Source organism: Ricinus communis, chromosome 4, assembly GCF_019578655.1.
Source record: "Ricinus communis isolate WT05 ecotype wild-type chromosome 4, ASM1957865v1, whole genome shotgun sequence".
Classification (NCBI taxonomy): domain Eukaryota; kingdom Viridiplantae; phylum Streptophyta; class Magnoliopsida; order Malpighiales; family Euphorbiaceae; genus Ricinus; species Ricinus communis.
The window spans coordinates 30,421,425-30,446,893 of NC_063259.1; the positions used below are offsets into that span (position 1 = coordinate 30,421,425).

At 34.3% G+C, this 25,469-nt stretch overlaps 6 protein-coding genes across 11 annotated transcripts; 2 read left to right on the forward strand and 4 right to left on the reverse strand.

Moving 5' to 3' along the window:
* Window positions 1–546: 546 nt before the first annotated feature.
* On the reverse strand, window positions 547–3,932 carry LOC8277107 (uncharacterized membrane protein YjcL). 2 transcript variants are annotated; one of them, XM_015715834.3, is made up of 6 exons: window positions 3,496–3,932; window positions 3,185–3,411; window positions 2,741–2,851; window positions 2,262–2,417; window positions 1,906–2,147; window positions 547–1,216 (listed from the first exon to the last, which is right to left on the reverse strand). In XM_015715834.3, exons 1-6 carry the CDS (start codon window positions 3,765–3,767, stop codon window positions 893–895), a joined length of 1,332 nt encoding a protein of 443 aa, XP_015571320.1. In that variant the 5' UTR covers window positions 3,768–3,932; the 3' UTR covers window positions 547–892. The 2 variants fall into 2 exon arrangements, with proteins under 2 accessions (XP_015571320.1, XP_015571319.1); XM_015715833.3 differs by having other exon boundaries at window positions 1,906–2,159.
* Window positions 3,933–4,169: 237 nt separating this feature from the next.
* On the reverse strand, window positions 4,170–6,564 carry LOC107260731 (uncharacterized membrane protein YjcL). Its single transcript, XM_015715832.3, has 6 exons — window positions 5,879–6,564; window positions 5,575–5,801; window positions 5,369–5,479; window positions 5,093–5,248; window positions 4,684–4,925; window positions 4,170–4,565 (listed from the first exon to the last, which is right to left on the reverse strand). Exons 1-6 carry the CDS (start codon window positions 6,205–6,207, stop codon window positions 4,242–4,244), a joined length of 1,389 nt encoding a protein of 462 aa, XP_015571318.1. The 5' UTR covers window positions 6,208–6,564; the 3' UTR covers window positions 4,170–4,241.
* Window positions 6,565–6,706: 142 nt separating this feature from the next.
* On the reverse strand, window positions 6,707–8,458 carry LOC8277106 (probable RNA-binding protein 18). Of its 2 annotated transcripts, XM_015715835.3 has the most exons (5): window positions 8,285–8,458; window positions 7,944–8,018; window positions 7,610–7,683; window positions 7,389–7,515; window positions 6,707–7,316 (listed from the first exon to the last, which is right to left on the reverse strand). In XM_015715835.3, the coding sequence occupies exons 2-5, from the start codon at window positions 7,944–7,946 to the stop codon at window positions 7,011–7,013; spliced, it is 510 nt and encodes a 169-aa protein (XP_015571321.1). In that variant the 5' UTR covers window positions 7,947–8,018; window positions 8,285–8,458; the 3' UTR covers window positions 6,707–7,010. The 2 variants fall into 2 exon arrangements, with proteins under 2 accessions (XP_015571321.1, XP_048228919.1); XM_048372962.1 differs by lacking the exons at window positions 7,944–8,018; window positions 8,285–8,458 and having other exon boundaries at window positions 7,610–7,689.
* A 2,610-nt stretch (window positions 8,459–11,068) lies between these two features.
* On the forward strand, window positions 11,069–14,264 carry LOC8277105. Of its 3 annotated transcripts, none has more exons than XM_048372683.1 (5): window positions 11,069–11,433; window positions 11,538–11,746; window positions 12,765–13,026; window positions 13,126–13,193; window positions 13,789–14,264. In XM_048372683.1, exons 2-5 carry the CDS (start codon window positions 11,612–11,614, stop codon window positions 14,185–14,187), a joined length of 864 nt encoding a protein of 287 aa, XP_048228640.1. In that variant the 5' UTR covers window positions 11,069–11,433; window positions 11,538–11,611; the 3' UTR covers window positions 14,188–14,264. The 3 variants fall into 3 exon arrangements, with proteins under 3 accessions (XP_048228640.1, XP_048228638.1, XP_048228639.1); XM_048372682.1 differs by having other exon boundaries at window positions 11,070–11,459; window positions 11,540–11,746; XM_048372681.1 differs by having other exon boundaries at window positions 11,069–11,746.
* Window positions 14,265–15,041: 777 nt separating this feature from the next.
* On the reverse strand, window positions 15,042–17,414 carry LOC107260729. 2 transcript variants are annotated; one of them, XM_048372685.1, is made up of 4 exons: window positions 17,240–17,390; window positions 16,434–16,483; window positions 16,172–16,304; window positions 15,042–15,831 (listed from the first exon to the last, which is right to left on the reverse strand). In XM_048372685.1, the coding sequence occupies exons 3-4, from the start codon at window positions 16,218–16,220 to the stop codon at window positions 15,251–15,253; spliced, it is 630 nt and encodes a 209-aa protein (XP_048228642.1). In that variant the 5' UTR covers window positions 16,221–16,304; window positions 16,434–16,483; window positions 17,240–17,390; the 3' UTR covers window positions 15,042–15,250. The 2 variants fall into 2 exon arrangements, with proteins under 2 accessions (XP_048228642.1, XP_048228641.1); XM_048372684.1 differs by lacking the exon at window positions 16,434–16,483 and having other exon boundaries at window positions 17,240–17,414.
* A 1,178-nt stretch (window positions 17,415–18,592) lies between these two features.
* On the forward strand, window positions 18,593–20,014 carry LOC8277103 (septum site-determining protein minD homolog, chloroplastic). Its single transcript, XM_002513610.4, has one exon. The coding sequence runs from the start codon at window positions 18,714–18,716 to the stop codon at window positions 19,692–19,694; it is 981 nt and encodes a 326-aa protein (XP_002513656.1). The 5' UTR covers window positions 18,593–18,713; the 3' UTR covers window positions 19,695–20,014.
* The last annotated feature ends 5,455 nt before the right edge of the window (window positions 20,015–25,469 follow it).

The window sequence follows — 25,469 nt, forward strand, 5'->3', positions numbered from 1 at the left end:
TCAGTCCAGCCATCGGTCTGAAAAGTCAATAATCTAGGCCAATAGTTGTCAGCCAGTTGGATTGCAAGAACAAAGATAGATGAGCCAGCATTGACTGTATTGAAATGTGTTCATTTTAATTGTTTTGTGGTGTATATACCAGATTCCTTGGCTAATAAAAGAATGTAATTCATTTTCTCTCTCCTAGTTCTCTCTATCGACTTGAATCTTTCTCTTAATCTCTAGGAATGTGCACATAAGCCACATCATGTGCAATTGATAGTGTTGTTAGTACAGTTGACTTTTATTTAGGTGATGAAAGTACAGTTGACTTGTGGCTGAATTGAAGGAAGTACAACAGTGGCCAAAGTGTGTGTGTGTGTGTGGGGGGGGGGGGGGGGGGGGGGGGGGTAGGGGGTAGAAGAAGAACTATCTCTATTCTCTAGTAGCAACATGCAATATCGAGTGATGCAATGCAACAGGCAATGGAATATGCTTAAATAAACAAGAGTATCTGGCCAGAGGTGACAAAAGGCATACTGAGCTAAAAGTAAAACTATAAGGAAATGTGGAAAAAAAATTTAATATAATAGAAAATAGACTATAAAATTCACTCAAGTTGGTTCCCCATAATTGAATTTTAACAAATGTACAATTCGTAAAATTACTGTAGAAAGTGACTGGCAGACCCTGTCAAGTTTTGAGCTCGCCATCATCATGAATCAGAAGTGGAAGATTTACAATCATCAGATGTCCAAGAGTTCATCAGGCATAGTCCTATCCATCCACCCCCCAGAAAGAAAACAACGCAATGTGATTCGACTGATTTCTACATGCTCTTGCTTTAATTACATTACAAGCTTAACTTAGCTGTCCGCAGTAAGATGGCTCTGCCATTTCGTTCTTACAAAATCTACAAGTATTTAAGGAACATCATTCCAAAAGCAACTCCTAGAAAAGTAGCAATAGAGATGCCAAAAATGCCTGCAAGAATCCCGGGGACAACAAGAGATTTCCATCCTTTTGCAGTAGCCATTCCACAGGCTGTTGTAGGGCCTCCAATATTGGCATTTGATGCCAGAAGTAAGAGCTTCAAATCAAAATCGAATAGTCTTCCAAGTCCGAGGACCACAGCAAGATGCACAGTTAGTTGAACTAGAGCAAACAAGAAAATACTAGGTGCTGTTTTTATCACATTCCATATGCTCCCACTAGCTCCAACCACAGCAAAAAAGACCTGTTGCAAAAGCAACCCATGTATAACTGAGATCTTTCGCAGTAATGTCAACTTCAAATTTAAAGATACTATTATTGGAGGACTGCATAGACTTCAGAAACTTGCAACAAAAAAATTGTGTAAATTAAATGAAGATTTCAAAAAAAGCGCTGGTGACAACATTTTCACTGGATCAAAAGATATACTGTTGGAGTTGCTGAGATTTTTGTAATTAAGATTAGTGAAATTTCATGTATGTTAATCATGTTTCATTAATGTAATTGTATCTCAGCAATGTAATTAGTTTTTGGTAAAAAAGAATGGTGATCCTGCTGCAATTTGTTTATATTTTCTGTTCTAAATCTCTGTTTCATGTTCTTCTCTTCCTTTCAAATCCAACATATACTGTAATTTATGTGATTAGAATCATCAACTTAAATATTAATCCTAGCAAACCTGCGTGTCAAAATTTTCACACAAACTGCCTCTTTTTTCCAAGAAAAGAAGTGGGAAAAATTTAAGAAAAACAAGAAAATACATAAATAAATAAATTTATATCTGGCATTGTATATAAAGGGGTTCCCGTCACTTGTCAGTTTTTAAATTCACAAGTGATATAATTTTAACTACAACTAGCAAGAGTATTAAAGTGTAACACAACCGAAGAAAAATTTACATACGATGCAAACAACTGGATATATTAAAATTACCTGCATCAGAACCAGGGCAATAGTATCACCAGCAGGAGCAAGACGACCAAATTGCACTGGAAATGATGTTGCTAAAAAGACAACTATAGCTGTTATTGCTGGAAGATTGCCTCCTTGAACCTTGCACAATTGTGTGAGATACGTAGCTGTCCTACAAATCATAAAGGAGATAGCAAGTGCTGCAGCCATCTGAAGCACAGGGATCTTGCCTGTAGAACTGGACTCCACATCCATTTCAACACCTATCAAAGAGTCTGGGATTTTGATGGAAATTACATATCGTAATGCAAGTGGAAGAATGCCATTTACCTCTAAACATGAAGAAACATCCTACATCCTTGCTATAAACTACATACCATTAGTAGATGCTGAGTTCTCAGCAGGAATTTTAGAGGCCAATGCAAATAATGCCATGAAGTATGTTGCACAAATAACATTGTCGGCAGCTATTCCTGCAGCCACAACAGATGGAGATGTACCAAGAGCCTCCGAAATTGCAACATAATTAACAGCTGAAACAGTAAAGAGAACTGTAATTACCATACTGAACTCGGTAAAAGAAACGCACACAAAGTATTTACATGCATAAAATCTCAATAAGCAGGTAGCAGCATGGCCCAGAATATGATTTTCAAGTCTTGAATAAATACAGATGTTTCTCACTTGGGATTTCAGTCCTAGATAATACTATTTTACCTCATGATATGTAGCATGGATAGCAGCATATCATAAAGTTAGAGGAGCTACATCACTAAGTGTGGCACACTGCCGGTTTTTTACTCTGAACCATAACTATCTGCCAAATATAATGTGCAAGCAACACCAAACAACTTACATCCCCCAATATAACTACCCATAAGGGCAGCAGCTATTTTCCAATTGTCTGGACCAAGTGATCGCATAGGCACCATCAGAAATGCTACTGTAGTTCCAATGATAGTTGCAACTGTCAAGCAACGGAATTAAGTTACTAAGCATGACAGAAAATCACAAGGACTAGTAAATTCAATTCAATCCAAGATTTAAATAAAAATACACAAGATATACAAGTATAATTGCATGGAAAAATAGTTGCGTATTCTTAGGTTATTTACATCCATAGGTACTAATTAGAACGCAAGCTAATAACTATAGGTGCACAAAATATTAAAGTTTATTACTTGTATTCTAATTTTAAAGATTATTATTAGGTGCACAAAAACATAGGACCTAAATCAATGGAGATGACAATTAGATAATGGATATACAAGTAAAAACAATAGAGGAGATGTAATGTAACCTGAACCAAGCAAGAAGGCCAAAAACAGTTTCCCTGTTGAACGGATCACATTTCGCAAATCAGCTCTAAACAAGAGCAAAGGAACCGTTAGCGGCAGTAGAAACTCCAACACAAGAGAATACGCCGCCGTTTCGTAAGGAATGATTCCAATATTACTCGCTGCTAGCCCAACCAATGTGCTAACCAACGCCGCACTCACCATGCTCCCAACTTTAGTCCCCTCTGACCTTCAAAAAGAAAGAAAAGAAATTCAAATTTTGACATCTGTATGTAGAAGAGACAGAGAAAGACAGGATTAATTAGTTATTTACCAGATACCAAAAGCTCCGGTGGCGAAGAGAGCGGTCCATGTGCCCCAATGGTCGTCTGGAGAAATTAAAGGAAACCTAAGCTGTGAACGGAGTTTTATTTGTCTAATTAAACTAGTGTTGTTAAGCGATATAGTAGAAGGTGAGAATGCTGCTTCGTTAATGTTTGGATGTGAGAGTTTATGGCGGGAAGAGAAAGGTGACAGGTGCCTAGATGAGATTCGTAGTGAGGGAGAGCAAGAAGAGTGAAGCAACGGTGATGATAAGGAAGCCATAAATAGTTGACGGTTTACGCCGGCGGAATTCTAGATACCAGATTTGAATTCCTAGAATCTGACAGATTGATTTTATCAAATTCTATTTTCTAGAGGATAGGCTGTAAAACCCTTAACTCTGATGAAATCATTGTTCTTCTGTAAATTGTAATTGGTTGGAAGGGTGTACTGTACGGCGGAGATGAATGGCTTTGTCTTTCCAATGTCGTTATTGGTATTAACAACAGGGTAAAACTTTCTCTATCATCTCCTTGTTTTTCTCTGACACAGGTAAAATGTTCCTCTTTTCAGAGTAGCAATCACTGACTCACTGTAATCTTTCCGCGCTGAAGCTATCATGCCCCTTCTTTTTTGTTGCTGTTGTTCTTTTATGTATTGGAATATCAAATGCTACAAGAGAGATTAGAAGCCATGCAACATTTGTTTGATCTTGAGGCGTTATCCAGATTACAGAATAACTTTAGAAATTTAAAATTACATGAATTTCAAGACCGTCACTCCAAATCCGATGCCAAGGAAAGTTGCAATGGCAATTCCGAAAATGCCAGCAAGAATACCAGGAACAACCAAAGAACTCCACCCTTTAGCCGTGGCCATTCCACATGCTGTTGTAGGGCCTCCAACGTTAGCATTTGATGCCAATAGCAGTAACTTTTGGTCAAAGCGGAATAGTTTTCCTAGTCCCAGGATTATAACAAGATGAACAGCGATCTGGACTAGAGCAAACATGAAAATGCTAGGAGCTGTTTTGACCACATTCCATATGTTTCCACTTGCGCCCACCACAGTGAAAAATACCTGCTTGTACCACATTGACATCTTATTCAAGATTAGGAACCTCATAACAGAGCAGTTAGGTTCTTCAAGGTCAAGTAAGCTAACTAAATCAAGAAGTATTGAGTAAAATTCAGCTCACCTGCATCAGAATCAAAGCCATGGCCTCCCCAGATGGTGCGAGGCCATTAAACTGGGTCGGAAATGCAGTTGCTAAGATAACAACAATGGCCGTCACAGCTGGCAGGATGCCTCCTTGAATCCCAAAAAGTTTTGTAACATAAGAACCAGCCTTACAGATAGCCAAGGACACAGCAAGGGAAGTAGCAAGCTGTAGAACAGGAAGCTTTTCGCCAGACACAGACCCACTCTCCATTCCATCCTCTGCCAGAGTCCAATCCAACAATCATGTACAAACAAAGTTGAGTGATGAAACTGGGAGAGCTAAAAAATTCACTGACAAAATCGGAGGCATTAAGTAACAAACAAAGTGCTGGAGCTTGAATGCAATTGCAAACAATCAGATAAAATGAAGGTAGAATTTTAGTCACCATTAGAGGATGTTGAGGTCTCAGCCGGGATCTTAGATGCCAACGCAAACAATGTTGTAAAATATACTGCGCAAATAACATTATCTGCAGCTAATCCAGAAGCTAAGACTGATGAAGATACACCAAGAGCATCGGCAATGGCAACATAATTGACAGCTACAAATATCAATAACAAAAGTCACAGGTTATTTACGAGACAAATAGAAGATACCACGTATCTCTGCTTACAAGAAATTGAACTGTATATGGAGATTGATATCTTGAAAACAACATTACCTCCGCCAATATGTCTACCCATGAGAGCAGCTGCTATTTTCCAGCTATCCTGACCAAGTGATCGCATTGGAACAATCCAATAGGCAACAACTGTCCCAACTGTTGTTGCAACTGTTTAACAAAAGCAGAACAAACATAAAGATTAAAATATTGCTTAGCACGCAACTTCATTTAATAGATTTTGGCTATGGACTTAATTACATTACCTGATCCTAACAAGAAAGCCAGGAGAAGTGTTCCAGTAGAGCGAATCACGCGACGCAAATCTGCTCTAAACAGCAACAAAGGAACAGCCAAAGGGAGCAGAAACTCTAAAACGACAGCGTAAGCAGGAGATTCACAAGAAATGATCCCCAAATTACTACCTGCAAGTCCAACTAAGGTGCTCACTAACGCACCACTCAAAGCGCTTCCAATTTTGGTCTTCTCTGACCTTCAAACACAAAAAAATTCAGAATCAGAGTTTGTAATGTCACCATAATTGAGATGCGAGATTGACGGGATGTTTACCAAATACCGAAAGCGCCAGTGGCGAAAAGAGCGGTCCATGTACCCCATCTATCGTTGGAAGAAATAAGAGGGAAATTTAAATTGGATCTGACTGCTAGAGATCGACGAGAACTAGGGTCTCCAGGATATAACTGAGGAGAGAGAAATGTTTGGTTTCTGTTATTATTACTGTTGTCATTATCATTAGAATGGAAATGAAGAGGATAAATCTTGAAGGATTGGTAGGATTGGGGAGACATTGTGGCGGGAACAAATATGGGATTCTTCTTTGGATTTGGCACCGGAGAGCTAGCTACATGTACGTGTAGAAATTGAAGCTTTGATGCCATTGACCTCCAGTCTCCAGCGAGCTCAGCGAGAGTGAGAGCAGGCGTAGCTTTAGAGATTTCCTTTTACTTGGGAAAAGAACTCAGAAGTGTTTTCTAAGCTCTTTCAAGATTTGGAAGATAATTACTTTAATAGTATTCATTCAGTGTTATTGCTTTTTGTTCTTCTTCTTTTTCTTTTTTCTAATTGGTGGAATTACCACTACTTTTGTAATTTGAGCAAGTTTCTTTTTCTTTCAATAGTATTTTTTATTGTTATTTTTCCCTCTCTTTGTACTTCTATAATTATCATGTGATTAAATCTTTAATTTGATCAACTGTTTGATAAAGAGGAATGTGAAGCACCATTTTGATCTGAATTGTTGCAGGAATCTAAGGATACTTGGACAAAAGGTCCAGGAGAAGCACACCGCTGATGTTCACGTCCTTGAAAACATCATCAGTAGAACTTGCTATTTTCACACAATTTACCCTTTATCTTCCCGCCCGCAGGCTAATTCCATAAACAAGAAAATCATATTGAACTCCTGCCATTGATAATAGCATGCCACAGAATTTCGTAATCCAAACTGTGGTCAACAAGTCAATCTAACTATGAGTCCCAAGCCCAATAGGTAGGCTACAAATAAGCCCAAAATGTTTAGAATAAACTCGAGGACATGAAAATCAGGCTAAAGAATGATCATATAAGTTGCACATCAACGCCATTGTACTCCTGAAATTAGGCATAATGTATTGCGCTTGATCAGTCTTAAATGGAATTGTGAACAAACTTCCAACTCGTGTTTTCTCAGCAAACCTGCCCATCATCTTTCCCCTGATAAACGGTCAAGACGACTGTTACCCAATATGCTGCCAGATTGTTTCTGCTTCTTCACACTAGAGCCCTCTTCTTCCAAGGTTCTCAATTTGTTCTTTATTGCAGCTATCTTAGCATTCCGACTCATCTGCCCAGAAGTGCCACCAGCAGTGCTTGTTTTCTTCATCTCACCTACTGCTCTACAAGAATTTTGTGCTGCTTCCTCCAGGTATTTCTCACTGGCAAGACGAACAACCAATGGGCGGCCACAAGCTAATCTCCCATGCATCTTCTCCTTCGCCAATTCCGCTTCCTACATGCTCACTTTAAACATGGAAATCAGGAATTTGCCCGTATACAAAGATGAAAGAAGCAAACAACTTACCTCTTTGGTGCTAAACTGGACAAAAGCAAAGCCCCGTGGCTCTCCACGTTTTGGTCCGCGAGTATGCCACAAGAAGTCCTCAGATACAATCTTGCCATATGGAGAAAACATCTTAATCAATGCAGCCCTGAAGACGATGGAAAATGTAAATCACAAAACCTTATATAAATTATGAACAACAATTTTGCAATAAAGAATGCAGCCTTGATAAGTTCCCTTACTCTGTTATTCTCAAGTCAAGATTACCAACATACAGTTTACTTTCAGCCTTCTCATCAATGAAACCATTAGAATCCTGCATCCAAATTTCAAATGTCGTTCAGAATTTGTTTCCACTTGTAAATCAGCCAAAGACAGTTTTCTGATCAGATGGTCCAAAACAACCAGAAAAACCAGCTTTAATCACTGAAGAACAGGACCCAATTTTTTATGCGTGTTCTCAGATTGACAAGACAATTTTAGTTCTAGAACTACCAAAATTGATATCTTTGGAACAAATAAAGAAGAACAAAGCAGAATTTAACATGCAAGTAGCTACTTCAAAAGTGAATCTACCATGCTGATTTGGCCAACAGTGTACACGCCGAGAAAGAGAGACTGCAGTTTTGAATCACCTCTGCCTGTACAATACTGCATTTCTCAACAAATGTTAAAATACTAAAAATGGTTCGCCCCTCAAAAATTGGGGAAACGATTAGAGCTGAGAATTACACCGGTGAAGTTCAATTTCTACAAAGACGAGCTTTAATTGCTAAATGGAACTGAGTAACCTCACAGATAATTATTAAGAAGTCTGAATATTCTTACTTGTTTATAGGTTCATAAGCTGGGTTAAACAAAAACCTAAAATATTTTTAGGTATACAAAATCATGAGAGGGAAGAGAGGTTAGCTTACTCGCAGACTGAAATCACTTTCGATAGCGAATTAGTTGCAGAGCAGAAACACGAGAGATGTCAGATTAACGTTAATCAAGAGAGAGAGAGAGATGTTTTTTTGTTCAAGTTCTTCCAATTGGTGATTGCGGGACGCAAAACATCACGCAGTCGCAAGAACTATTTATTATCAGTTCTCGGTTAACTACTGAAAACTCCTGGAGCTTACCTTAATATACACTTTGAAGCCTTTGTATATGAAAATTGGTATTTTTAGCTCTTAAATGTTTGTATCTTTACCCTTAATCCTTATTGATAAAAGAAATATATAAAGTTTTAATCAACCTCTAGTTTATTATTTGATACTTAAAGTTTGAATATATTTTAATCCTTAAAGAAATATCATAATTTAGTTTATGATTTTAAATGTTTGAAAATATTATAATTTTCTCAAATCATGCATTTTAATAATATTAATTTAAGGATTAGAAGTGATTATTTGAAAGAATAGGGATCAAAATATAAGTGTGATAAACTCGACAGACCTTTTAGGAATTAATCCTTTACGAGATATTTTTTTACTTAACAATCATTTTCCAAATTGGTTAATAAAATTAAGTACATCAAGTAAAAAAAAATCATCTTTTCTAGTAATACTAGTGTCTAAAGGTCATAGAAAAACCGATCAAACCGAAAATTTGATCTAATGGAAAAATTAAACTAATAAAATAGGTTAATCGAATCGACAATCTGAATTTTAATTTTTTTATAAAATTTTTTTATTTTTAATTTCATTTTCATTTTTTTATATAAGAAAACGGTTCGGTTAACCGCATAATATATATATATATATATATATATATATATATATATATATATATATAATTATTATATTTACTATAACTGCTATGTGTATTGCTCATATTCATTATATATTTAGTATTAACTTATATAAATATAATATCTTAATTAATAAATTATTTTAGTATTAATTTATATAAATATATTTAATATATAAATTGCTAAAATAATTTCTTATTATGAAATAAGTCTAATTTAAAAAGAAATATATTAATTATATTATCATTATTATTACTAATTTATTGATTAGTTGAAGAAAAAGAAAAATACATTAAAATATATAAAATTTAATATAATTAAAAACTAAAAATTCGATTAATTATATTGTAAACATCATTTAATTAATACTAACGGTTTAGAATTAGAATTAATAAACTTAAAAACTAATATACATAATAAGTTTTTACAAATGGCTAATGTGATCACCCCTAGTAGCGTCTCACTACTATCATCACTCAGCTACAATTTATTTTTCTTTTAAAAATAGTACAATTTCTTTTACCTAAAACACGACTTTTAATTATATATCATATAATTAATTAGGAGCAAGTATATGAAGATTTAGCTCCTTGTGGTGCCACGACAAACTTGCATTATGCACAAAAATGTGACATCCATGGAGTACCACCGCGCAGCAAAAGCTGATATTTAAAACCAAAATTGAACCATAACCGTTACAAGGCCAACATATTTTTATAGTAAATACTTTCGCATAATTCGATCTTAATTCCTGAATGGAATGCAATAAAGAAAAAAAAAAAGATTAATACTATGTTGGATTAAAATTTATTACAAATTTATATTATTTAAAAAAATATAAAAAATTAAATTTAAAATAATAAAGTTGAAAGAGTTTGTTTGGTACTATAAATATATTAATTTATTTAAAAAATTTATATATTTAATTAAAAATTAGTTTAGTTATGACCAATTCCATACAAATTGATTATATAAAACTCACTTTATTTAAAGTAAATAAATTTTAATAAAATATGACATAAAAATAAATAAATATATAAGGCGATGAAATATGGCATAAAATACTATAAAATGATATGTAAAACCTAATTTCACTATAAACTGTAATCTATGAAATATATAATACATGTACGAGTGAGAATAAATAAATTTATTATAATTTTTTATTAGTTTTTTTTAATTAGTTTATTTAAATAGTGTTAATATAATTATTTATTAATTATACAATAAACTGAAAGAGTTAACTAAATGTATATAATTAAATATGAATAAAAAGAAAAATCAATTTACTTTCATTCTTAAAAAGTAGAAAAAATCAATTTACTTTTATAATAAAGAAAAAGAAAAACTTAAAATATTGAACAGTTTAAATTTCAATAATTCTGATTGGTAACCTAATTCATATGAAAGAAACCAAAACTTCAGCCATCGTGCATGGCTGTTTCCACAGCAACTATCTCGCAAGCCAAAGCTGCTTGCTTGCATCTATAAATCTGTATTACCGACAGAACTTATGGCATCGAGATATAACCATAATCACACCTCATCCAATCATATATCAGGAAGGAAGAAAAAAAGAAGAGGGAAATGGGTTTGATGCTAAGAAATGGACGGTCGATTATCCACTCTCAAGTTATGGGCTCCTAAGAACTATTGTCACTGTATGAACTCGGCCGAACCGAACTATGCATCTAAGCCTGCCCATCCACAAGCTGGGTGTGGATTGAATTTAATTTTTGCTTTTACATAATAAGCTGAAATTCCAGTCTTTGGAAACATTGCAGTTTCTGACTCTTTTATTTCACTAGGCGGGAGGAATGGTTTCTGTCCCTAATTTTGACTGAACCGTAAAAAGCTGGATGAGAAAAGCAAGGGTATAATAGTTAATAGAAACACTTTCTGTCGGTGTCTCATAGTTCATAATAATTGCGCGCCTGGGTAGGACCCTCTTATCCAGCCGAGCTTATCATGGCTCGAGACATGCTATAGTGGCGGACAGTTGTAAAAATATAACGGCCACTTTGAAATTACGCGAAACATCCAGGGTAATTCATAATTCCTCCAAAAATATCCCAAAATTGCATTTTAACGGATTAATTACTACTTAACCCGTCAAAAAAAAAAAAAACAAAGAAAAGGTCTCCCACTAAACCAGAAAAAAAAAAAAGAAGAAGAGAAAAACGCACAAAAGATCTTCGAGAAGTCGTAAACAATTTATAGGCAAAACAGTGGCATTTTATTATTTTGAAATGAATTGCAGGGAAGTGTGAATTCTTTATGCCTTGAATCGAGCATATATATATATATATATATATATATAGAGAGAGAGAGAGAGAGAGAGAGAGAGAGAGAGAGAGGCGTTGCTAGGATTTTAGAAGAGGATAAAACCGAGAGAACGAGAAAAGAGAGTAAAGAAGTTTTGTATGTGATTATACAGAGAGAGAGAGAGAGAGAGAGAGAGAGGAGGATTAGGAGTTTGAAGTTAGGGTTTTGTAAGTGATACAAAGAAATGGCGGATGTGATATTGCATATATACGATGTAACGAATAGTGGATCAGAGAAGACAAACAGTACTATTATGCAGATCAATAAGATCTTTAAGGACGGTATTGGCCTTGGTGGCATCTTCCATAGCGCCGTTCAGGTATGTCATTTTCCATTTCTCTTTATTTCTTATATTTAATTTTGTACATTTATCTGTTGATTTGTTGGTGAGGATCTGGAGTTCATTATTTAAACCTTATGTTCATGTTTATTTGTTGATTTTGATTGTATCAGCTGTGGAATTTTCGAGGTGAGATCTGAGTTTTTGGTTTATGTAGTTGCGAGTCATTACACAGGAAATTTATGTCTCATTTTGTATCTCTTATATAAGATGCGAAACTTTTGAGTTTGATTTTAGCATCTGGACATCTTGTTTGCTGAAATGATACATCATTTGTTTTCTTGCTTCTAGCATTGTGATTTCTCCATTTTCTTTGTTTTTGTTTAATAGTTGAATGGTGCCAAAGGAGTTGTCTACAATTCCACCTGTAATAAGTTGATAAATGTTGTGAGTTTATTCATCAGGAAACTTAGTTTTATCCAGATGAAAGTCTATCAATACAGTACAATATCAACGTCTAGATACTGTTCCTATCCCATACCCGTCCTGGGCAGTTGCTCTTAAGGTTGTTTTACCCCCTCTTGATTTTAGTTTGAGGTGTAAATAGAAAGAAGTTATATTGTTGAAATGAGGAATAGAAAGGGTACTCGAATTGATTTCAACAGAGGTAGATAGATTTGTGTGAAATTGATGGTCTTTTGGGACGAAAACCTAATCTCTTACTCTTAAAAGAATTTTCAGACTTCATTATATGATATTCCATCTGCTTTTGGTTTTACTTGAATGAATACCTTGACATTACACGCTGAATTTGAAGGTTTTTTTTCCTCTTATAATCACAAGATTATCAGTTAACTATGCACTGCAATCATCATATGAGAAGCTGTCTGTTTCACTGTAGGATAAGATACACTTTCACTTAATTATTGACAATTGATGCAAGTTAGTTTTCTATTTTTTGCCCTTGATTTATTGTTGCAGTATGCTTATATTATCATGTTTTTCTGAATGGAGATACAAGTAGTGTGCTATAATTTGTTCAACTTATATGTAACAGGTTTATGGTGAAGATGAATGGTCTTTTGGATTTTGTGAACAAGGAACTGGAGTTTTTAGTTGTCCTTCTGGAAAGAACCCAATGTACACATATCGTGAGAGCATTGTACTAGGAAAAACAAACTTTTCTATCTTTAAAGTGAATCAGATATTGCGGGAGCTGAGTAGAGAATGGCCTGGAAGTGCATATGACTTGCTATCCAAGAACTGCAATCACTTTTGTGATGAGTTCTGCGAAAGGCTTGGTGTGCCAAAACTTCCAGGTAAGCATTATTTTGCACCGTGTACTCTAGTTCTAGCAGCATATATTGATATGATGCCCATTTTTGTTCCTGAATAATATTCTTACGCTTTCTTAACAGGTTGGGTTAATCGTTTTGCCAATGCTGGTGATGCAGCCTTGGAAGTAGCAGGAAATACAGCTGTACGGGTAAGATGTGCAACTCCTTTTTCTTTTACTTGGCAAGGATCATCTGTCCATCTGTCATGTTTATATCAATCAGGAATGGTGAAAAAGTTCTGTTCATGTCAGCTCTGGAATCCTTAGGAACATAACTCCATTTTACTTGCACTCAATAAAAACACTATCTATAAGTAGGTGGTTTTATTGTGCAGTTGGCTTTCTATTCAATAGCACCATATTTTCAGCATCTATTCCGACGTGTTCTTTTTTTAATTGACTAGAATTAATCTGCAAAACAAATCATTGAAAATATAAAGTACTTTGGTTATCAAACATGCAATTCATTTTCTTAGGCGTAATCACAGAAAATAGATGTGCATATTGAAATTCACATGATTGTTCTTTGCTTGAATTTCTTTACTGTGGGCACAATAATTATTTTGGCACATGCTAAAGTTAACTTGCCTCGCCCTGAATTGTGGATTGTCGTGGCATAGAAGATCCTCATTTTCTATGATTGTCAAATACACATGTGACAGATGACTGTAAGCCCTTATCTGGCAATTTGATAATGTTCAGTGCAACTAATATTTATCTTAATGTATGTGTGGGCTTATTGCAGTTCAGACAAGCCAAGGCAGAGATTGTATCAGCTAGCAAAGTGGCATATCGCTTCCTTGTAGGTGTTGCATCCAATAATGGGTCTGCTCCTGATTCCCCTGCCAATTCAAACAGAGGAAGCCCTAGACTTCAAGGAACATGGTTCAAGAACCTTATCACTTCAGGTGCTAAACCATCTACTAGCACAGAGAATGACAATCAGGATGAAGGTGCATGTCTTCGGCAGCAATGTGACCAAATGTCAGATTTACCATCACGGCAGAATTCACAGAAAAGGGAATCAGATCTACCAATGCGGCAGAATTCGCGACTGTGGGAGTCAGATTTACGTGGACAACAGTATTCACAACAGCGGGAGTCAGAACTACCAGCACATCAGAATTCACGGCATGATGTATGAAACAGCTTCTTATGAAAGTATATTTGCTAGTTGTACCAATTCAAACATGCAATGACAATCTTATCATTCATTGTGAATCACTGTAGAATTTCGTTTACTTTTCAACTGAAGTTTTTCAATGGTGCATAGAGGATTAAAAATACATTGAAATGCTTTCATTCCCTTAACATCATCACGGAACCTTGGGTCCTTTAGTTAGCGCTTCGTCCAATGTGCACAGCTGTTGTAAATTGTTTGTATCACACCCCTCTGTGGCTTTCAGGAATTTGTGCGCTTGTATAGCAAATAGGTCTTAGTGGGGGATGCGGCTTACAGACTCAAGGGCATATGCAACATATTTTGATTCTGAAAGTAACCCAGGAGAAGAATGGTTATCACACTTCCTGATGTCAAAATGCCAACAAATGCACAAATGTGGGCGATGGCAACTAATATATCATTTGTGGCAAAGAGACTGACGAGTACCATCCTGGTTAAAAGTGCAATTGGACTTCAGGAGAACAATAACGAGAAGTAGATACATGATGGTACGCGTCTACAGCATTTTGATTGCACTAGAACCACAAGTTGCTTCTGGTAGCACTGAGTATAGGAGTTAAAATGACAGCAGTAGATCTAGATCTGGAAAAAGCAATTGCAATCTTTATCTCTTCAAAGCTGAAAACGAGGTTTGCTTCAATATCTGGATATCCTGGCACAAGTCAATACTATGAATCACTGATTCATTACCACCTCCATTCCCAATGAGTGTTATTTTACACCAAAAAGGGGAAGAACTCAAATTAGATATTGATGCTATTTTCCATTAATCATACAAGCAGTTAGAACAGTCATTCCACAAGAACAGAACTTAATAATGTATCAAGTCAACAAGGGCACTCCATTAAGAAACCAAGCTTAGAAGTAAATGACACAGAAAAAAGACGGAGAGCACTATGGTGCAACATTGGTTCGAGCCAGAAGCACAACATAGCGATTAGATAAAATGACAATGACATTCAAGAAAATATATACAGAACCATTATTTTGAGCTAAGACCATGAGGCAGCATGCTTTCTATCTATCATCCTAGCATCCCATTGAAGATGATGGTGTCAATGTGTGCATCTTCAGCAATTTGGAGCGATGAAACAGCCTGAGCTGCAATAAGACCAGCAGTCCCCCAACTTCCGTCTTCAAAGTATGGTGTGTGCGCATCTCTTCCAAAAGATCCATATGAGAATGACCAACTGCTGTTGTCAGCATCACTCCACTCACATCCAGCACCACAGGCATTGGAGATCCATCCAATTCTTTCATGTGAATGCCTTGACCCATCCTGATGCGGAAGGCATGCCCTCTCTTCACCCATAAAAAGATTAATATTGCTACCACAATCCCAGGGATTGAACCCCTCTTCTTTGTTTAGAACAAGTTTACATGGATCATCAGAGTCCTCACCAAGTAACACTTGCAGAGCAACAGCCTCGGCAATTGCAGCACCCTCTTCATCAAGCCTTTGCTGCTCTTCCTTTTTCTTCTGCTTCTTCTTCTCTAGTTCAGATATGATGGCTGCAGAAGTAGCAAGTGCTTTCTCCAAGCGCCTCTTTTTCTTCTCAGCTTGTTTAAGACGATCCAACTCGCCCTTCACCTGCTTCTTCTTCACTTTTCTCATAACAGGTTGCACTTTATTACAAGCTATTGTATCCATTGAAACTACCAATCTATAAATATTGTCCGTTTAATCTACTTTTTACCTTAAAGAGAAATCCTCTAAAACGTGTACATTTTCTCTATAATTCTGTTTCCTTCTCTATCTTGTTTATCCTTTGTTTAATTACTAAATAATTACTACCTAATTTCAGTATAGAGAACTGGTAAGATCTCAAAAATAACTACACCCACTCAGGTCTGTAGGAGTACCTCATCTTCCGGACAACACAATCCCAGACAGAAACAACAGGAGACAACAAAAGAGAAAAATGGTAAGCATTCACAGACTCACCCCTTGGGACCATTCTTCCTAATTTCCCACAACCCTTGCATTTACCCATTCCTCGCACGCCAATGGAGCCACAGAGCCAATCAAAACAACAAAGCAACAATCAACCCGGTTCAAACAGCTTACATGGCCTTCCCTATTGCAGTTAAAAGAGCCAAAAATCAGTAAATAAAATAAAATTACAAACAACCAGGAAAAAAAAGAAGGCTGCTATGCACAAACAAAGATATTAAGATATCACAAAGGTATCCAAAATATTATAAACCTCAAATCGGTTCGAGTCATTGACAAGGATTCAACCACAAAAAGAGAGATCTGAAACAAGTTACAATCTCAATAAGTCCAAACACAACCTACTTAATCAATAGAATACGCACAGTGCCTGCGCATACTAACATAAGAATGGTTAAAATATATGGTTTCTAGCTTGAAAGATCCTGCTAAACTTCAAAGACTATGAAATACACTGATTACAACCAAAAAGTCAAATCTGAAAATCAGGATAGAAACATGAAACCATTTACATTCCTTAACAAATCACAACCCACCACCACGTATCAAGAAAAAACGCCATCCACTAGTGGTTTTAGCAGTGGCATAGAACCTCAATTTAACTCATCACACACAAGAATAATAGCAACATATAGAGACAAAATCTTGTTTTCTCAATTAGCAAATTGCCATCGTCGCCCAAACAGCATATGGGTTCAGCGGTACAAGCTATGAATCTCACTAGAAGTTATTAAATTAATTCTCTATTTGCCCATCGTAATTCTCTTAATCAGGGTTTTAGATCGCAAAAGAATTGAAATTCACAGACCAAATTTATCACCAGTATAACATAGATCGAGAACTTTAGCCAATTAGATCTGCACCATAACTTATCTCTACTTTCAATTCTATCAAATCTAAACCAACCCGTCATTTCTAAGCTAATAGCATCACACGACAAGGTAATTATACACATGAGCATCAGATCCAAATACCCAATTAGCTAAAACACACGAAACCAAATATATCACTGCCATCATAGTTATTCATTAATTAAAACAAAATGAATAAAAATCAAACCTTTTCTCAATGGTCGAAAGATTCACAGTACATCAAGCTTTCTCCATAGACGCAAAGAAGCACGCAGATAAAGAGAGATGGAGTTACAAACAAGGTGTTTGGATCTACAGAAAGTGAGAGAAACAAAGAGAAAAAGAGATATAAAATAACTGTGCATCGCATGAGAATGTAACGAAACAGAGTAACAAAGAGAGCGACGAATAAGTTTTTGCCAAGTGTCATTTGACAGTTTGGCGGTAAAGAGCCTATTGGCTGCAAGAAGGGATAAATTTGGAAAGTCACGCTTCTCATGTGTGGTGTGACTGACGTTGTCATGCCACTTGGCAGCTTTTGGGTATGGATCGGATAAGTGAAAGTTGGTCCCATTTAAAAGAGAAATTTTTTTATCTTAAAATAAATGTAAAATGAGACCCGTTTGATTAGGTTACTTGTTTGGGGAGCAATTGGTTGAAGGGTCAAGATATCAGATCTGAAATTTTTATTTCTTTTTATTTCTAGTTGAAGAGATCAATTTGGCTTTTTCAAATTCAACTTTGCTTTCAATTGATAAATGACACAAATATATAAAAATAAAATGGCGTAAAGTATATTAAAATTAAACCCCTTCAACTTTGTAATTTAGTTATTTTAATATTTTCACCCTTGGATCTAATTTAATAAATATTTAGATTTTTTATTTTATTTTTTAAGACTTTCAATAAATTTTAGTTTAGTATATGATATATATTCTAATTTTATTTTTAATAATATTTAAATAACTACAAATAGAAAAAAAAATATATTACATATAATTATATATTAGAAATAGTTATTAAAGCGGTACGTGAGCTGGGTTCAAAACGTCGTGAGACAGTTCGGTCCATATTTAGAAATCCTTAGGTTTGTTATCCAGAAACTTGTTTAGAAATACTGTAATAATTATTTAACGTCACATAATATAAAATATTATCAAAATTTTATTTTTATTTTTTTCAAAAATATTTATATAATTAATAAAATAAAAAATAAATATTACTGATTTTTTATTTATATTAGTAGATTTCTCATCCATTATATATGATCAAAATTTAATAAATTTTATAACTCAGAATATTTACGAACACTGTTATACGACACTGAACTAATTGTCATTAAATTTTTTTTTAAGTATAATAATAAAAGAAATTGAAGTGTTATGTTAAAATTAAAGTATTAAAAATAATCTAACTATCAAACGTTGGGTTAAAATATGCATTTACGTAAATAAAATATCTTACATAAGATGGGCTTAGCCCCAATAGCTATGGGCTAAACTTATTGGTTTAAGAAAAGCCCAACTCATTTGACAGAAAACATTTCACCAAATCTCTAAAACCTCCTGAAATCTCATATTTTCAGTCTCTCATCAGTTCTCATTTCTTACTATTCTTCAATGATCCATCCGATTTCTAGCAAATGATCTGCTTGTGAAACGCTTCTGTCCATCTATTTTACAATGTTATCTCTCAAATGCAATCCAAATCCCTCATTTTTACACTCATTAGCTCCATTTAAGCCCTTTGTTAATCCCAAAACCCAAACCCTCAAACCCTCAAAATCTCATTCCCATTCCGCAGTACAATCTGTCCTTCAATGGAATCGGAAGCCCGAATTAGCCGGGGAAACCCCAAGAGTTGTCGTAATCACCTCTGGAAAAGGCGGAGTTGGCAAGACAACAACAACCGCTAATGTAGGTCTGTCGTTAGCTCGCCTGGGTTTCTCTGTCGTGGCAATAGACGCAGATGTCGGCCTGAGAAACCTGGACCTTCTTCTAGGGCTCGAAAACCGAGTGAATTATACCCTTGTCGAAGTTATGAACGGCGATTGCCGTCTTGACCAAGCCTTGGTGCGTGATAAACGATGGTCGAATTTCGAACTTGTATGCATATCGAAGCCTCGTTCAAAGCTGCCATTAGGATTTGGTGGGAAGGCATTAGTTTGGCTTGTGGAGGCATTAAAAACTAGAAATGAAGGATGCCCTGATTTTATAATTATAGACTGTCCAGCGGGTATCGATGCAGGGTTTATAACAGCAATCACTCCAGCTAATGAAGCAGTGCTGGTGACAACGCCTGATATAACAAGTCTGCGAGATGCGGATAGAGTGACAGGGCTATTGGAATGTGATGGAATTAGGGATATAAAAATGATAGTGAATAGGGTTAGGACGGATATGATTAAAGGGGAGGATATGATGTCGGTGCTGGATGTGCAGGAGATGCTGGGATTGGCATTGTTGGGAGTGATTCCTGAGGATTCTGAGGTGATTAGGAGTACTAATAGAGGTTACCCACTTGTTTTGAATAAGCCACCTACGCTGGCTGGACTGGCTTTCGAGCAGGCTGCTTGGAGGCTTGTTGAGCAGGATACTATGCAGGCTGTTATGGTTGAGGAGGAGCCTAAGAAACGTGGCTTTTTCTCCTTCTTCGGAGGATAGAAATTGATTGCTGCTCAATTTGGGAAACCTTCAATTTTGGAAAGCTGTGTACAGTGGGTTAGTGATATTTGTGTGTTCTGATTCTTTTTTCTTTTCCCAGTTGTTTTCAGTGTTTTCTGGATAGAAACATTTTCCATTGTTAGTTTTGGATATGCTAAATTAGATGCCTGTATTGTCGATTGCGGTTTGTGTTTGTAGTTTATTTGGGGGAGAGGAGAGAGTGCTGCTTTTTCTCTTGGATAGCTGTTTGCTCAACAAACAAATTCAGCCTGTCTCTACTTTCTGTTTCTCTGCTTTTATTATAATGCTTACTTATCTAAGCACAACTCTTAACTGATTTGGAAACAACAAAAATGCGATAGGATATCTGGACCCAATCCCTTTACTAATTGACTGAAATATCCAAATATATGTTCCATGCTGATCAGTAACTTCAAACCACCCCAAACAATACACAGTCCAAAACTTTTGCCCCATTTCGTTAAAGACAATTCAGTCATATAAGAGTAATCCTATCTGTTTAGCGAAATGGAATGAAGGAGTCAAATATTAGAATCTAATAAAGAGTTTCCAAAATAGCCAAAGGAATATTAATTTGTATTTCATGAGCATGCAAAATAAAAGGGGGATAGAGATGGAGAACAGCTTTCTTCTTCTAATAGGGCTAGTCGTCGTCTTTTTTTTTTTTCTTAAATTTTCTGAGCATGCAACAGAGGGTTGTAAGTCATAGTTTTCGGAGATGGCAGAACCTTTCCTCTTTGATAGCATAAGAAGGTTACACAGCCTGCAACCTCCAACCCTCGAAAGCGAAGCTGCCCCTGCCATCCTTGATTTTATTTTGATTTTCTTGGTGGAGGTATTGGGCTCTTAATGAGTGGATTCATATGACCCAAATAGTTGGAGAGCCTTGCAAGCCAACTTTTTCTTGGGCCTATGGACCCATTGTTCTGCGCTTTAGTTCTATAGTTTGAGAAATGGTCACAGTACAGTGTAGCCTTGCTCCATCAGTAATTGCCCCCGGTCCATATAACTCTATGGACTGGGGATCCATCCGGTGCCGTTTAGTAAAAAAATTTACGGGAGTATCTGACATGTGCGTCAGATACTGACGCCTGTCAGGCGCTGACATGCTCATCAAATGCTGATACTTTTTTTTTTTGAAAAAATAATTTATGTTCATTGTTTGTTAATTTAATTTTATTAAAAAGATATGTAATACTATAATATAAATATTTATAATATAACTTTAACTTGATTTTTTTTTTATCAACTGTAGAAGAACAATTTATGTTATGTTTATATTATATATGGTCATTTGAATGAACTAGTAGTATGATTTTCATTAATGACAAATATCTATTAACAAACTAATAAATATTATGCCTATAAATGATGAATGTTTATATCAATTATAAAAAAGTTCAACATATGCATTATAAATACAATAAAATCTTTTATAAATAATTAATATTTTTATTTGAGAATATTGATGAGCATTGTATATACAGACAATGAGCATTGTATATACAGACAATGAACATTGCAAGACCAAAAAATAAACATTAATATTAACATAGACATTAATCATAATGAATATTAAGTTCACAGATAATGAATAATTTCAATACAGAAAAAATTAATTATTGTAGAATATTACATCTAATGAACATTGTACATATAGAAAATGAATATTTTAGTACATGTAAATAAACAGAAAATATTAATATGTATATGGTAAATAAAAACTTTTTGACATGTGTTACTATATTATAACATATATGATTTTTAATTTTGACACGTGTACTTATTAGTAGCACGTAAAATTTAAGTTTATATGTAATTTTTAATATAATATTAATTTTTATAAATTTATTTTATTATAATTTTAAAATTTTAAAAATAATAAAGAAGCGTGGATAAAAGTCTTCGCATTATATACTTTAAAAAGAAAATGCACGCACATTTAGAAAGAAAATGCACCATAATATAAATATTTGTAGTATACCTTTAACCTGATATTTTTTTTATTTACTAGCTGTGTAAGAACGATTTATGTCATGTTTATATTATATAGTCATTTGAGAATGGATTAGTAGGTATAATTTTCATCAATGACGAAAATCTATTGACAAACTAATGAATGTTATGCCTATAATAATAATAATAGCTTTCATAAATAACTAATATTTTAAATATTGATGAACATTATATGTACTGATAATGAACATTGCAATACTAGATATTAAACATTAATATTAATATTGATGAATAATACATTAAACGAAATGAACATGAACATTAACCGTAATAAATATTTAAAAATAAAAAATTAATTATTATAGAATATTACATCTAATGGATATTATTCATATAGAAAATGTACATATTAGTACATATAAATGAACAAAAACATATTAATATATATCTAGTATAATAAAAACTTGTTGACATGTGTTACTAAATTCTAACACATATGATTTTTAATTTTAACACATATACTTATTATTGAAAGTAGAATTCAAATTTATACATAATTTTATAGTGTTTCTATTAATTTATTTATAATTTTATATTTTTGTACCAATGAAATCTTAAAATATAAAATACTAACAAAGACGTTAAAAATATTTAATTTATTATTATTTTAAAATATTTAAATTAATTATAAAATATTAAAAGATCTATTTAATTTTATATATATATTTAATTTATATTATTATTTATAATCATAATAATCACGACGGACGTGAAATAAGAGAATAAACGACTAGCTTTCATAAATATATAAAAGGATATATATTAAAAGTATTATTTTTGATACAATATTAATTCTAAATTCATTTTATTACAATTTTAAAAAATAATAATTTCATGTGTAAAAAATAAATACATATGTCAAAACAATAAAATTAATAATTTTAATATAATATTAATTTTTATAAATTTATTTTATTATAATATAAAATAAATTAAAAGCGTAGTGTATAATAATTTTAAAAAAATAATAAGTGAAAAGAGAAAAAAAAAGTTCTCACTTTGTACAATTTGAAAAGAAGTAGAGAATAATTTATAAAATCTCACAGCAAATCAACGAGTGTTTACTCTATTCTTACCACCATAGAGTCGTCATTTTCTATCAGGAACGCTATGTCATTTACAATCCCAGCGTATTTCGGATGCTTGAAGGCCCCGCTGACCTGAAGTGATTTAGAAAGATTCTTCTTTATCGATGGTGATCGGTCATGGTATCCATAGCGTTGCTTCTTTTTCGGCCAAATCCTGATTTCGTTTTCCTTCTCCCGGTCGTCGAGCCTGATCGACTCGACTCTTTTCCCTGCCCCCCGGCCTCTCACTTAGTTTCGTTCTTCTTCTGTATTGTCGCTTGAATGAAGACACCTGATCGGCCCAACTTTTCCGAATGTCCACCACCGGCCCTTCTCCTTTCCGGGTCTGGTTTTTTCGCATCGTTTCAGTTGTCGTGGTCGACGGGATGTTGATGGACTTTAGTCCATATAGAACGATGGACCGAGATTCATATTATAACAATTGGCAAAATGGCTACTATTACGTATGAATTCTTCAAATGAAATAAAGTTGTAATTTTTTTGACTAAATTTAAAAGTGCAGGCTTCCAGAACTTATGTCTCCTTTTATTATTGGATTGTTAGATGAGAGGTGGGAAAAAAAAAAACTTATTGTGAATATTCAAGAACTAATTTCATTGTAAAATCCAAATTTAGAAAAATTGTAATTGAAATCATTTCTGCTTTTAACTTAATAGTTGAAGTAAAGTCTTTTATGAACTATTAAATAATTTCTACGATAGAAAGATAAACTTTTTTGACTTGTACATATTTTTAGGATTAATTTAGAGATTGTCGGATATGTATATCTAATGTTCGAATTCAAAACTTTGGTTAAGTTAGAAGAAACCATCACCATCTCATTTACATGCTTTTGGGTAATAAAAAAATAAATTACAATCCATAAATAACTAACAATTTATTTGTTTGTTCTTTCATGAGCTAATTGATAACTCCTCAAAGAAATTGATTGATCCTTTGCTAAGTTTCCTAGTTGACTTTGCAAAATAATGGATTAGAGAGAATAACGAAGTAGTATTCTAATATTCATTCTGATGATCAAGTTAGATATTTGATAGTATAAAGTGAGTTAATTTACGGATAAAAAACTTAATTAAATTAATTCTTACCTTTTGAACCTTTTATATATATTTCGGTATCATGTTTTTACTCTTATTGAAACTTCTCTAGATTTAAGTAAATAAATTTTTTATACCATTATACCAATTCTATAAGATAAACGAAACTTAGGATTCTTCTTTTAGACATAGCATAGTAATCACTAATTAATTATGCTAAATTGGTATTAGCACACATTTTGACTGACTTGTGGAAACGCAAGTACTTGTATATATAAGAAAAAGTATGTGACAATGCAGTGGAGTCCATTTTTCATTCTTAAAATAGGAAAATGAGAAATAAAGCAAAAAGAAACTCTGTGTCTCACTAATATCTTGAATTTCATTATTAAAAATCAGATTGTAATCATGATTGAGGGGTGAAAAACCCAAGAATTCAGGACTAGGCAGTCAGTAATATTACTCATTTCATTGTGATGGGAAAGGGAACCTTCATATACACACGTGTGTGCAACTACCAATCAACAATAAAATCCTCAACCATGGGAAAGGGTGACTCGAATTTGCTACAATGGAGGGTTCTGTCATCATGGCGGTGGCACTTTTTAGGTGAAGGTCAAATTCGCAGTGAATACAGTTTATATCCAACATACTATATTATTCAAACAAAACAAACATCCTATAACTATAAAGAATCGAGATGGTTTCTTTGTTATGGCCTTTTATCTTAATTGATCATTAAGTTGATGAAAGTAACTACGTGGCATGTTTATTTGACAAAGTAAAAGCAGTTAGGCAATGAAGATTAGTGGGTGTCATTGTGCATTCGTTAAAAAGGGGAAGTGCATGAACCACTGAGATCACATTTTGATATTCCGTTGACGCGTAGCCAAATCAATTGGAAAGTTGACAAGGAAACAGCCAATAGTGTGGCCGTGTCACTCCCACGAAAGAATTTGTACCCGTGGATTCTTAATAAAAGTTTTCTTTTCCACATGCGAATTGCCAGCACCATCATTTGGGCACTTTGAAATTTATAATTCATGCCATGGATTCATTGATTGGTAAGGTCTATAACTCTCTGTTATTTGTTCTTAATAATTATGTTATTTGTTCATTCAACAATTGGATCAAGAATTCTTCATTAATTCCTTATATCCTCACTGTTTATATCTATCATATTCTTTAAAATTCTCGAAAATTTTAATCCCGACTCCTTGTGATGATGTGTTTGGGAGGGAACCTGCTCATCTTCATTAACACTAATGGAGAAAACCAATTAGTGTTACTCTTAGCCACAATAATGAAGGACGCAGACCCAAAAGTTGAAGTGACATCTCTGACTTAAAATGCATAGAAGATAGACATAAGAGAGAGAGAGATGGCATTATTGAATGAAGGGTATGCCACTCATATTTCGACTCCCACTAGAAAATAATAATGCAGGATGCAGCAGGACAGGAATAAGGATATACATTTGGTTTGAAGGAGGATACAAATTCAATTTTCTTTTGGACTTTCAGGGGTTGAGAAGTATTAATTTCATTTTTCTTTTTGTCATATGGCCCCTCCTGTTGGTTTGTTCCGTTCCCTTAATGCTTACACACATAAAT

Excerpts from the sequence above, each read along its gene's own strand:
- LOC8277107 (XM_015715833.3), bottom strand. The coding sequence starts at position 3,767 with ATGGCTTCCTTATCATCACCGTTGCTTCACTCTTCTTGCTCTCCCTCA. Across the intron at positions 3,412-3,495 it reads ACCGGAGCTTTTGGTATCTG|GTCAGAGGGGACTAAAGTTG; the intron begins GTAAATAACTAA and ends TTCTTTTTGAAG. Across the intron at positions 2,418-2,740 it reads GGGTAGTTATATTGGGGGAT|CTGTTAATTATGTTGCAATT; the intron begins GTAAGTTGTTTG and ends TTACTGTTTCAG.
- LOC8277105 (XM_048372681.1), top strand. The coding sequence starts at position 11,612 with ATGGCGGATGTGATATTGCATATATACGATGTAACGAATAGTGGATCA. Across the intron at positions 11,747-12,764 it reads TCTTCCATAGCGCCGTTCAG|GTTTATGGTGAAGATGAATG; the intron begins GTATGTCATTTT and ends TATATGTAACAG. Across the intron at positions 13,027-13,125 it reads TGGTGTGCCAAAACTTCCAG|GTTGGGTTAATCGTTTTGCC; the intron begins GTAAGCATTATT and ends CTTTCTTAACAG.
- LOC8277106 (XM_048372962.1), bottom strand. The coding sequence starts at position 7,689 with ATGCAGGATTCTAATGGTTTCATTGATGAGAAGGCTGAAAGTAAACTG. Across the intron at positions 7,516-7,609 it reads CTTGACTTGAGAATAACAGA|GGCTGCATTGATTAAGATGT; the intron begins GTAAGGGAACTT and ends CATCGTCTTCAG. Across the intron at positions 7,317-7,388 it reads TCCAGTTTAGCACCAAAGAG|GAAGCGGAATTGGCGAAGGA; the intron begins GTAAGTTGTTTG and ends GTGAGCATGTAG.
- LOC107260731 (XM_015715832.3), bottom strand. The coding sequence starts at position 6,207 with ATGGCATCAAAGCTTCAATTTCTACACGTACATGTAGCTAGCTCTCCG. Across the intron at positions 5,480-5,574 it reads GGCTTTCTTGTTAGGATCAG|TTGCAACAACAGTTGGGACA; the intron begins GTAATGTAATTA and ends TTTGTTAAACAG. Across the intron at positions 4,926-5,092 it reads GACCTCAACATCCTCTAATG|AGGATGGAATGGAGAGTGGG; the intron begins GTGACTAAAATT and ends GGACTCTGGCAG.
- LOC107260729 (XM_048372684.1), bottom strand. The coding sequence starts at position 16,220 with ATGGGTAAATGCAAGGGTTGTGGGAAATTAGGAAGAATGGTCCCAAGG. Across the intron at positions 15,832-16,171 it reads AGGAAGAATGGTCCCAAGGG|TGAAGAAGAAGCAGGTGAAG; the intron begins GTGAGTCTGTGA and ends TTATGAGAAAAG.
- LOC8277103 (XM_002513610.4), top strand. The coding sequence starts at position 18,714 with ATGTTATCTCTCAAATGCAATCCAAATCCCTCATTTTTACACTCATTA.